Source organism: Aspergillus alliaceus (assembly GCF_009176365.1).
Source record: "Aspergillus alliaceus strain CBS 536.65 unplaced genomic scaffold BDW43scaffold_10, whole genome shotgun sequence".
Taxonomy (NCBI): Eukaryota; Fungi; Ascomycota; class Eurotiomycetes; order Eurotiales; family Aspergillaceae; genus Aspergillus; species Aspergillus alliaceus.
In genome coordinates, this window is record NW_022474693.1 from 564,195 (window position 1) to 574,883 (window position 10,689).

At 48.1% G+C, this 10,689-nt stretch overlaps 4 protein-coding genes across 4 annotated transcripts; 3 read left to right on the top strand and 1 right to left on the bottom strand.

Annotated features, from left to right (window-relative positions):
- Positions 1-205: 205 nt before the first annotated feature.
- Positions 206-1,981, top strand: BDW43DRAFT_17687 (putative protein N-terminal asparagine amidohydrolase). The gene is made up of 2 exons (XM_032038807.1): positions 206-571; positions 637-1,981. The coding sequence occupies exons 1-2, from the start codon at positions 406-408 to the stop codon at positions 1,566-1,568; spliced, it is 1,098 nt and encodes a 365-aa protein (XP_031902860.1). The 5' UTR covers positions 206-405; the 3' UTR covers positions 1,569-1,981.
- Positions 1,982-4,234: 2,253 nt separating this feature from the next.
- On the top strand, positions 4,235-5,439 carry BDW43DRAFT_17710 (putative HLH DNA binding protein (Penr2)). The gene is made up of 3 exons (XM_032038809.1): positions 4,235-4,319; positions 4,378-4,933; positions 4,987-5,439. Exons 2-3 carry the CDS (start codon positions 4,405-4,407, stop codon positions 5,337-5,339), a joined length of 882 nt encoding a protein of 293 aa, XP_031902861.1. The 5' UTR covers positions 4,235-4,319; positions 4,378-4,404; the 3' UTR covers positions 5,340-5,439.
- A 385-nt stretch (positions 5,440-5,824) lies between these two features.
- Positions 5,825-7,620, bottom strand: BDW43DRAFT_17854 (putative extracellular cellulase CelA/allergen Asp F7-like). Its single transcript, XM_032038834.1, has 2 exons — positions 6,634-7,620; positions 5,825-6,572 (listed from the first exon to the last, which is right to left on the bottom strand). Exons 1-2 carry the CDS (start codon positions 7,399-7,401, stop codon positions 6,162-6,164), a joined length of 1,179 nt encoding a protein of 392 aa, XP_031902862.1. The 5' UTR covers positions 7,402-7,620; the 3' UTR covers positions 5,825-6,161.
- A 1,827-nt stretch (positions 7,621-9,447) lies between these two features.
- BDW43DRAFT_298588 (zinc-dependent alcohol dehydrogenase family protein) lies at positions 9,448-10,602 on the top strand (the record flags this gene model as incomplete). The annotated part of the gene is made up of 6 exons (XM_032044578.1): positions 9,448-9,558; positions 9,637-9,945; positions 10,061-10,178; positions 10,211-10,370; positions 10,416-10,497; positions 10,558-10,602. The coding sequence occupies 6 exons, from the start codon at positions 9,448-9,450 to the stop codon at positions 10,600-10,602; spliced, it is 825 nt and encodes a 274-aa protein (XP_031902863.1).
- Between the last annotated feature and the right edge of the window lie 87 nt (positions 10,603-10,689).

A 10,689-nucleotide genomic window follows, 5' to 3' on the forward strand; every position in this document is an offset into this window, starting at 1 on the left:
ATCTTATAGAGCGCCCATCTTCACGTTTATGTCCGAAGGTGGTATTGTATTGTAGGGATCTTGAATCTTATGAAGAAATGGCCCACCGCCCCAACCCCACTGATTCAGTTTAGTCACCAACAATATCACCTAAGAATCAATATCGACCATCATTCAACATGCGCTGTCTAATACTTCTTCTACAAAAATAAAAAAAAAACACCTGCAAGAAAACCAGTCACAATTGCTACTCTAAAGAAACCACGTCTCCTCCTTATTGGTTCGGCCCAACAGTGTCAGCCGTTTGTATCCATCCGCCCTCGCGGTATTCGTTCCAATACTTTTAGTACCCAAAGGGGGTACAGTTCAACACGCCACCACATATTTTTCCCTCTGTTACGTATCTACAAAGAGCAGCGCAGGGAAATGCGAATTGCCACATTACAGCTTGCCCCGAAACTGGGTGACGTGGAAGGCAATATCAGACGCGCTAATGAATTGCTGCAGAAGGGCAAAGTGCTCGGTGGTGTTGGGGTAGGAGTAGAGATCTTGAAACCGGAGATCCTGGTCTTACCGGAGTTGGCACTGACTGGTATGTTTTCTGTTCTTGTTTCTGGTAATTCGAATATGTTGCGTTGATGGCTGATGAGGGAAAAGGGTATAACTTTCCTTCGCTGGAGGCTATCAGGCCGTATCTGGAGCATGCTGGGAAGGGTCCGTCGGCTGCCTGGGCGCGAGAGGCTGCCAGGCGCTATCGGTGTAAAGTTTGCGTTGGGTATCCTGAGGTTGAGGAAGCTGGTTCAAGTAAACAAGAGACGTACTATAACTCTCTTCTGGTGGTTGATGAAAACGGGGAGGTTATTCACAATTATCGCAAGACGTTTCTGTACTATACAGATGAGACGTGGGCAACAGAAGGTGATGCCAAGAGGGGATTCCGTGAGCTTGCCTTTGGGAACCAGCAGGAGCAACAGTATCAGGTTGCCACTTCATTTGGAATATGCATGGATATCAACCCGTACAAGTTTGCGACGCCGTTTACGACCTGCGAGTTCGCGAACCGGGTGCTCGATTCGAAGTCCCAATTGGTCGTTCTTTCTATGGCGTGGCTGACGTCGATGGATCGCGAGGAGCTCGACTCGCTCGCTGGGAGGCCGGAAATGGATACCTTCAACTACTGGGTTCAGCGGTTTTGGCCTCTCCTCAAGAAGAGATTGCGTCATGATGTTAACTTCGATGGGGACGATGCTGAGACCGGTAAAAAGACGGTTATTGTTTTTGCGAATCGGGCGGGGGAGGAAGCTGGCCCTGAGGGAACGAACCCGGCTCTGTACGCTGGCACGAGTGCCATTGTTGCTGTTACGCAACGACCGCGGCCCCCCTCCGCTGACGGAGAAACCAGTGCCGGAGACAAAATTTCTCAAAATGGGTCCGAGGTGGATGGGCTTGGGGACAAGGATACATTGCCGTTCGACGTGAGTATACTGTGTTGGGATATGATGGCCGCGACAGCCGAAGGAATATGCTTTGCGGATACTACGATGGATCCACAGATGGTTTTCGGACTAGTTAAAGCTTCAAGTAAATAATGTGATCGGGGCTATGGAGCAGTATCCATGGGTCGGGGGATAATAATATCCTCCCGTAAGTCTGACGGTAGAAGGTATAGCATGTTTTGTGCTCATATCGCGCGATCACGGAATCCCCATTCTGTTCTTTCCATGGTCCTCAACACTACCTATAAGAGCTGGGCTATATAAATATTAATCTATATGATACAATTTACGAATAATCCCTTCTCATAATAGAGATCTTAGCCGTTGGACTAGAGAAACGCATCATTCGCCTTCTATGCAACCATGACTCTCACGAGTCAGGCTAGCATTCCGATCAACCTCTTGCCACACTTAGGAGTCATGTGAGTCACTTAACAGTCATACTGGATGCTTATCCATGTGACACTTGGTTGCTTTTCTGCCAAAAACAGGGGGAATTCTAGACCTCAAAGTCCGGAGAATAACCATTTAATACGTCCTCAGGAAGGCTTTCGCCTCAATACCTTCCTTTCCCTTTCACGCGCCCGTCTTTTTTCTTTGACATTCCACCCATCTTATGACCAGAACTGATCGGCGTCTTTCCAGAGGGTGTCGAAAATACAATCTTGACGGATGATAACAGGTTTCTTAATACAACCCTAGCAAACACCTCCCCCCCCCCAAAACAGATCATTGGCCGCAGATTGGACGCTTCGCTGATGAAGATTCTAACCGGGGAGGATCTGAGCCTCTAATATGCGCGCGGTGGGCACATGTGACCCCCAGGTCAGATGAAGTCATATTTTTGGGGCAGTGAGCTAAATATAAGGGTGGAGGGATAAAGAAAACACGCGAGCTCCAATGGGAGGTTATCTCAAGTCAGGAAGGTTCAGCGAAAGACCTGTATTGCATATGGCCAACTGAGACAATTATTAAACTGGGAAGGTGTACTTCGCGCTGGGCTATTGAACTATCGCGAGGTTTTTTCCCTTTTCTGCCAATGAGGTGGGGGGTTGACAAGGAGCCCCAGCACTTTTGAAACGTTTGATGATTCCAGAAAAGTTGGACCTGGATATGGGGGGTGTTAGGTTAGTTGATTTAATGTATCCTGTCGGCTAAGCGGACTAGGTTGATCGGCATCTAACATGATCAAAAAGCGAGAGACATGGCCTGATGCCTGTCATTCGTTGACTAAATAACTGATACTATGCGTTTTTGGACCGTGCAACCTAAGCAGGGACCAAAGGAGGGACGGGCCGGCCGGGATTAGCAGGTACTTCCTAATTGGGGGCGGTTTGTCCTCCAATGATACCGCTCTGCATGAGGAGCCAGTGGCCTTCCATTTGATCAACGCTGCAGACCTGGGGAAAATAAATCGCAGAGTTACTAAGATTTCCTGATCTTCGGCCTTGAGAACTTGGAGGGTTGCCCGCCCCCACGTGATTCCGGGTGAACCCCTCCTCCGGCAACCGGCCAAGGCGAAAACCAGTGACCAATCAGAGCGGTAAGCAGGGACCTTGGGTGAGGAGGGGGCACGGGATTGCAGCACATGACATCTGAATAAGGAAGAGGGAGGGAGGAAGAAAACCGGTTGGATTACTGTGGGAGGGAAGATTGGTTGATAATGAGCTCACTGACTCCGTGCAGAGTCCCAAGTTTCCTACCGTGGAATGATTGATTGATTGTCTGATACTCCTGATCTTCCGGATAAGCGCGATAAAGAAAGGGAAGAGGCTCGCTGTCCCGTGACCTTAGTGCACACTAGGTTGCAACCGGTCACCGCAATTCCTCCTCTTTTTGGCCAAAGGCTTGACCTCGTCTTTCGCCCTCGCCACGTGAGCAATCCCTCTCTACTCGACTCTCTCTCTACACCTCCATGTATCCCTTCTTTCCATTGTAAAAGCCGCCACTTCTTTTTGTTCGTTTTCAAATCCGGCTTGTCCGCTGTGTCGTAGCAGGACGTCTCTGTCTCGACCGTTTCTTCCTGGTACAAATTTGGTTTTCTTGCTCTTGCGATTGAATCGCGATCATCCTATCCTCTTGTTGTTGCCCGTGGCAGGTGACTTGCTGTCAGGTGATAGATAGCCCATCCCAAGGTACTGCTCCCTTTCTTCGCGCTCCTTCAACTTGCTTTCCCCTTGTTATCTATTCTGCGGACCGCAACAACCTTGAACGGCCTGCGGCTGCACTTTGATACTGCTATGGCCCTGCGCACCGCGGTGACTTCCATGCTGTCCGCCACCAAAAGGGCGCGAGGGGGGCTGATGCCTATGATGCTGTTCCCATCGCCCGGTCACTTCGGTCGCAGAACTGCCATGACGCGTTTCTAATGCGGTTACTTGCTGAGGGACACTGTTTAATGCCTATCATTCCTACATCTCCTCTACTCCTGCGGTATACATTTCAAATTGTATATGTAAAGGGGTTGCTTTGCAATTTACATCCCCTCACTAACAAATGTTATTGGTGTGGATGCGGAGAAGAGCGCGTCAACCCGGAACGCGTCTCCAACCATGCATCTTATTGTCTTCCCTGTCAATGCGACCGGTTTAAACCGGCAATATTCACACTTTTCTATTTATCATATTATTTGCTTTTGCTAGACTAAAATTGCCTACAAATTTCCCGAACACAACCGTGTCCGTCTTGTGTTGCAACTGCAATCTGCTTTCCTGATTTATTGAGATGCGATGACTGACAAAAATCCTTGGTTCACAGATCGATTTACTCAACAATAGATTGGTGGTAGTAGCTGTGCAGGAAGGTGATTTCTCGATCTAATCTCGGTTCTACCTTGTCTAGCAGGTAAGCTGGGTCCATTGTCGCCCCTTCCTACTGGTATGCTGACATTACTCGTTTGTAGGGTAGTTTACTTGTAGTTCTCGGCGTCATGTCTGACCCCTCATTGGGTGCCCCTGATGGCATAAACAACAAAAGAAAGCGCGACAGCACTGATAGCACTGGGCCTGATGCTCAGCGCTTGAACAGGTCTTCTAACGGCAGTAACGGCAGTATTCCAGGTCCAGATACCCAACCTAATTTCGGTCATAGCTCTCTTGGATCTTATGATGCTCATGGTCTCCCTGGCGCGGCGGAGCTGAACATTGACCAGCAAATCCTTCAGCATGTTGGTCCGCAGAATGGCATCTCGGACGAGAGTGCCCTAACGGCGAAAGCTGCTTTGGCCGCCCACCAACCTCAGAACAAATACCCACCTCCCCCTGATGCGACATTCGACAACAACCTTGCCCATGGGCTAACGTTCGGAGATGAAATGGGACAAGCTATAGGTGGAGCTCATGGACACAATTCTACCGCCGCTGCTGTCTATGCCGCGCGCGAGGCACAAAGCATGAACCAAAAGCCATCGGTTGGATCTCCAGAATGGCATCAAATTCGTAAGAACAACCACAAAGAAGGTCAGTTGGTTTCTGCTCTCTTTCTTCAGCCCTGGTACTGACTCGATTCAAAGTGGAACGTCGACGCCGTGAGGCAATCAATGAGGGCATCAATCAGATTGCTCGTCTTGTTCCAAATTGCGACAAGAACAAGGGTGCTATATTGCAGCGCGCGATCGAGTACATCTGTCAGCTTCATGACGAAAAGAAGGCGATGAGCGAGCGGTGGGAGCAGAATAACATGACCACAAGTCATGCCATCAACGAGATCAGTGCTCAGAACTCCAAATTAAAAGTTGAAGTCAATCGCCGTGGAGACATTGCGCTCAAGTGGTTGCAACGCTGTCGCGACGCAGGCCTTGACTTCGACGATTACGAGGAGGCCAAGGAGCTGGAGCCTCTAGAGGTTGATCAGGGCCAGGTTTGATATCCGGTTCACTTCTCTTTGCTGCGTATACATCAGTCGCGAGACTTCCCTTCTGCGATGATCTTCGTTTCATTCTAAACGTGCCACGACTTATTTCTTTCTCCTTTCGAAGGCTGGGAATCTTTACATAACTCCTCTTTCTCGACATCTCCTTTCACCATATCTCGATTCTCCTCCCTCCCCTGAACAAAGTTTTTCAGATGTGTTGTGATGTCATTTGGCACCAGCATCGTGTTTTTGTTGAATTTGCAGGTATAGTCTATGGGTTCATCTTCCACTGGGAGTGAGTACGTGACTCGTCTTTACACGCTAATTGTTTCAGCCTGGGTTCGGTTTTCTGTTTCTGTTTCTTTCTCTTTCTCTCTTTCTTGCGTTACCCCCTCTGATTTGCTTTATTTATTCGTGTACGCTATCTTCAAGGATGGGTTGGCGAAACTACGGCTGGGAGTGTGATTAATACGGATGTTGAACCCTGCGATATCGCAGCGCGTTATCGGAATGCAATTCTTCCTTTTCAATATGTAGTGTAGTTTGAGAGCATCCATATCTTGTATATGATGTTATGCAAGCGAGCCAGGCTTAATATCACGTAAGTGCGCCCAAACCCTGGACTCTTGTAATCATCATATGAATATGTACAGAGAAAGAAAGTTAAGAGAGCAGGAATAATGTATGCTCAGGTCACGAGATCATCATCAACCCCAATGTCCAAGCATCAACATAGAATAAAGACCAGAGAGAAGAGAACACTACTTAATCTCGCTCCCTCCACTCTTAAAAATCTACCACCACCATTACGTTCAAAACAGTGAACGAACGCCCCTAAACATTACCAGAAGCAGTAACGGACGCCCCCGACGAAACACCCACATTATCAACCCTCACAACCTTCCCACTCTTCCCCGTAACCCTAATATCAACCTTCTCAGTCCCGAATCCAGAAGTATTCTCGAAGAAGTTATAGTCCGACCGTTTCGTGCTCTGCCACGTACTTCCGCCGTCGGTACTAACCTCCAACGAAACAATCGCCTCATTAGCATTGACCACCTGCATCGAGAACCAGTACGCAGATGTCCCCTCCTTGTTCTTGAGGATGAGGGGCGAGTCGATATCGCACGAGACATAGGACCAGTTGATGTCGATCACGCCCTTGGAGATGTCGGCTAGCTCTACGAAGGCGTTCTGGAAGAGGTCGAGGTGATTGCTCTCGCATTCGGGGCATTTGTCGACGATCTAATGGGGTTGTTAGATTGGGTTTGCTTGGGCTTTACCAGGGGATAGGATAGAAGCTTACCATGGCCTTGATGGTTTTCCCGTTGGGTCCTGTTACGGCGACGCAGGCGCCGCATTCGGCCGCGTTGTCCCACCTAGGCGAGCCGAGGGCTGTCCCGAAGAGGCTGGAGGGAAGCGTGTAGCCGGAGAAGGAGCATGCTCCGCCGGAGATGTTGCCGCCATAGAAGGTGGCCGAGCCGGCGTTTGTGGCGCTGGATTTGTTGTTGCCGGTGGATGAGGATTTGGTAGGGACGGCTGCTGCAGCTGAGGTAGTGGTGGTTTCCTCGGGGGAGCTGCTTGTGGGATCTGCTGCTGCGGTTGTGGGTTGGGCTTCAGCTGTGGTGGATGGGGATGCAGGCTCTTTAATGGAAGCTGAGGGCTTGACGACTGCTGTTATGGGCTTGACATTGGTAGTGGAGGTTGGAACTACCACGGGCTGCTCGGTGGTAGAGGTAGTGATAGGTTTAGCGGGTGCGCTGGTCTCTACCGGGGCAGGAGACTCGGACACGGCGGGTGATGATTCCACGGGAGCGGGAGTCTCGACTGGTATTTCCGGAGTGATAACCGTGGTCTCAGTGACGGTCGACGAGGTCTCCAGAGTTGTGGTGGGCTCAAATGATAGAGTCAATGCCGGGGTGGAACTAGCAGTCACCGTCACATAGTAGACGCTTTGGGTGTACCCGAAAGGACACACCGACTGGCCCCCTCGCCGAACGAGGGGAGTTGCTGAGACAGACCCCGAAGCACTCAAGGCAGCAATGCCCATGTAAGCCAGACATTGGTACTTCATTGTGAATGTTGCGCGGATATAAGAACAAAAGCTAAGTGTATGTTTCAAACAATCGGGAAAATGATAAAATAAAGAACGGGAGTTGATATCTTGCCAGCAAAAGAATGAATGTATTGATTGTGAAGGAAAGATTGGACGTGCAATGAGCACTGAACTGACTGTAGGGAACGAACGGTCTTCTGGGTCTCAGATCCAGGACCGGTATACCTGCTATTACAGATAGAAAGACAATAAATGAGAAAGAGGGAAATGGGGAAGGGAGAGAAAAAGGGATATAACAGTGCCAGATCACGAAATCCTTGGGACAGGCATAGTAGGCAGCATTAATGATGGCTGAACGCCCACAATCTAACAAAATGACACATCCAGAAATGTAATCTTTTAGCGTCTTATCTTTAATCAATCGTAAGACTCTATGAGAACAATGTGAGGGCGGCAGCAGTTTGTCTTGAGGCCATTCGCCCGCTAGCGAAATGAGATCTTTATATGAAACGCCGAACGTGGATCGTGGCGATGGGGCCTACGATGCGAACCACACCGGAGAGGATTCACTCGCTACAGGTCACACTTATAGGCTAAATCTGATCTTGACTATAAGCGTTGGAAATTAAACTACAAAATACGGATCCACAGTGAGGATTTCACGAGCTATGGCCACGTCCTCTCTGGAATCGAGACAGCATTTTGCCGTTATACCTTCATCCTGAGAGGCTGAGACAGCCTGCTGAAGAAATCTTCTTTCACATGTGTCAATCATGTGTGATTTCTCAATATTATACTAGAAGTGGATAGTCTTTAAAGATCTTGATTAGGCTGGTTCATTTTGTAGTTCCAAGCAGAGCTGTCAAGCCTTCAAAGGGAACACTGTTACATGGTACTGTGGGTCCATAAAATTGTGCTCAAAGTCGCTCTTAAATACTTATAATCATATGTCCGTTCTCAGGGGAAAATATGTGATGACTGCCTTAGATTACAATATCACACCTTTCTATTATCATGGCTCCACTATTGGGTTGCGAAATCCATATATGCCTATCCTGATGGTCGTCACCGGGTCGGTTCCCTCGGGCGTTTAATAGAGTGGTAGGATAGATCATTATAAATGTGGCCTGTCTTTAGAAGAAGGCAGCAACGGTTTAAAATCTATCCCTCTACTTTTATAACCTACTTCTACCATGTCGTTGGCAGAACATGGGGCCAAACTCTCGCCAGAGAAGGACTGCTACGTGCTGTTCATCAGTGCGTTGTGCCCTTCTTGAGTCAACCTATACGGCCTATGAAATGCTTGAAACCATAAGTTTAATTCGTGCTCGACCCTGGGTACAAACGGCCGGTTCGGAGCCAACCCCTTGTACGGATTCAACTACACAGGCAGGGTCTCGGTACCGATGCTTTGGGATAAAGACTGAATAAGCAGTCAACAATGTGTTGAGCTGACCAAATTCACATGCTGTACACATCTTTGGACTAGATCAATATCTGAAGTAATTTTGACATCCCCGTAGGATGTATTGAGAGAAGGTAAGGGTGTTCTTTTAGCCCAGGTCATGAAGGTCCAACATAGCTGAGCAATTAGGGCACCATATCCTTTAGATTAGGGGCTCTTCCTATATATTATGTATACTCCGGCGCTTGGTCTCAGACCCTGATTTAGGTCCAACCACCCAATCCTGCTTAGATACTGGAATCCAACATGTAATGTAATGAATTCCCTTTACATGCTTTATATTATGTTTATTTTATAATACCTCCTTTGTCCGGTTGACAAAACAGTTCTCAGAGGCAAAGGCCGAGGGGTAAATATCTCGGTGATATCATATCGATGATGAGTCAGGACTCTCATAGGATTGTTGATCATTTATTAATTGGCCTGACACGGGCCAGTACAGTGTCTATCTCTTGCATAGATTCCCTGTCAATTCAGCAAGACCATCCGAAGCAGAAACGTAAGGGATGTTTCTTGTTAATCACTTGAATCTAACTAACCTAATTGAAATGGTTGCTACAACAATGAAGCAATGAGTTATCAACCACCCGAACAATGACATGGCCGGTATGTGCTTGACTGAGGTCTTCCTTCGCCAAGTCGGTGACCAGGACGTCTTGGTGCAATTCCAAGCAGTATCTCTGAATTACCACGACTATGCCATTTTTAAGGTGGGTATCCGTGAACGATTTAACAGCCTGCTTCTCGTCTAATGAGGTCTGCAGGGAAATTTCCCCTTCGCTCACAAGCATCCAATCGTAGCTAGCTCCAATAGCGCAGGTGTAGTTGTTCAGGTTGGTTCCAGTGTCAGAGAATTCAAGAACGGCCATCAGCATGGTGGCATTGATCCTTACGCTGCATCAACCGGTGTTGGTGGTATAATAGATGGCGCTCTTCGCCAATTTTGTATCTGTAACGAGACTGTGTTAGTGAAGGCGCCGAAAAGCATCAGTTCTTTAGAAGGTAGCACCCTTCCATGCGTGCCGCTCACATCCTGGAATGCATTATATGGGCTTAGACCTATGAAAGCTGGGCAGTCTGTGCTTGTGCAGGGAACTGTTTGGGGGGAGGGGATTTCTTTACATTGCAGGAATGCCGTAATACTGTTCATTAACTTCGGGTTCAGTCCTGCTGTAAAAAGAATGAAAGCTAACACAGTGCTCTATCTTACAGTTGGCAAAAGCTGCAGGTGCGGCAGTTATCACCACCACTTATTCAGAAGCAGAAGCCCTGAAATTGAAGGAACTAGGGGCCGATCATGTTATCGACTACCGGCCCGAGCCAAACTGGGGTGTAGTTGCCCACCAACTTTCTGGAATCAAGCGGATGTTGACTATATCATGGATATTGGGGGCAAGGATACACTTGAGCAGAGTCTGAAGTGTATCAAGACAGAGGGGATCATCAATTTATTTGAATTTTTGGGTGCAAGTGACAAGCCTCAACCCAGGCTTCTGGAAGCTTTGAGCCGTACTAGTCAGAGGTCTGTATGTTGGTAGTCAGGCTATGCTCAAAGACATGGTTCAAGCGTTCGAGCGAAAGATATCCGTCCCGTGCTTGATAGTAGAATCGTTAAACTTGAACAGGGCAAAGAAGCGCTTGAATATTTCGTAAGTCAAGCAGAGTTCTACATTTAAACAATGATTGAATGTTGACTTTATGCAATGCAGGCGGCCCAGAAGCATATTGGCAAAGTTGTGGTCCGGATCATGTAGGCCATACTCTGAAAGACGGCCTATGCTGAAGGGTATTAATAGTTGCATGACCTCGTCAATTCCTTTGAAAAGTTCCAAGCTTCCATA

What these genes read in the sequence shown, in the direction of transcription:
- BDW43DRAFT_17854 (XM_032038834.1), bottom strand. Translation starts at nt 7,401, where the DNA reads ATGAAGTACCAATGTCTGGCTTACATGGGCATTGCTGCCTTGAGTGCT. An exon ending in GGAAAACCATCAAGGCCATG is followed by an intron (nt 6,573 to 6,633) that starts GTAAGCTTCTAT and finishes CAACCCCATTAG; the next exon opens with ATCGTCGACAAATGCCCCGA.
- BDW43DRAFT_17710 (XM_032038809.1), top strand. Translation starts at nt 4,405, where the DNA reads ATGTCTGACCCCTCATTGGGTGCCCCTGATGGCATAAACAACAAAAGA. An exon ending in TAAGAACAACCACAAAGAAG is followed by an intron (nt 4,934 to 4,986) that starts GTCAGTTGGTTT and finishes CTCGATTCAAAG; the next exon opens with TGGAACGTCGACGCCGTGAG.
- BDW43DRAFT_17687 (XM_032038807.1), top strand. Translation starts at nt 406, where the DNA reads ATGCGAATTGCCACATTACAGCTTGCCCCGAAACTGGGTGACGTGGAA. An exon ending in ACCGGAGTTGGCACTGACTG is followed by an intron (nt 572 to 636) that starts GTATGTTTTCTG and finishes ATGAGGGAAAAG; the next exon opens with GGTATAACTTTCCTTCGCTG.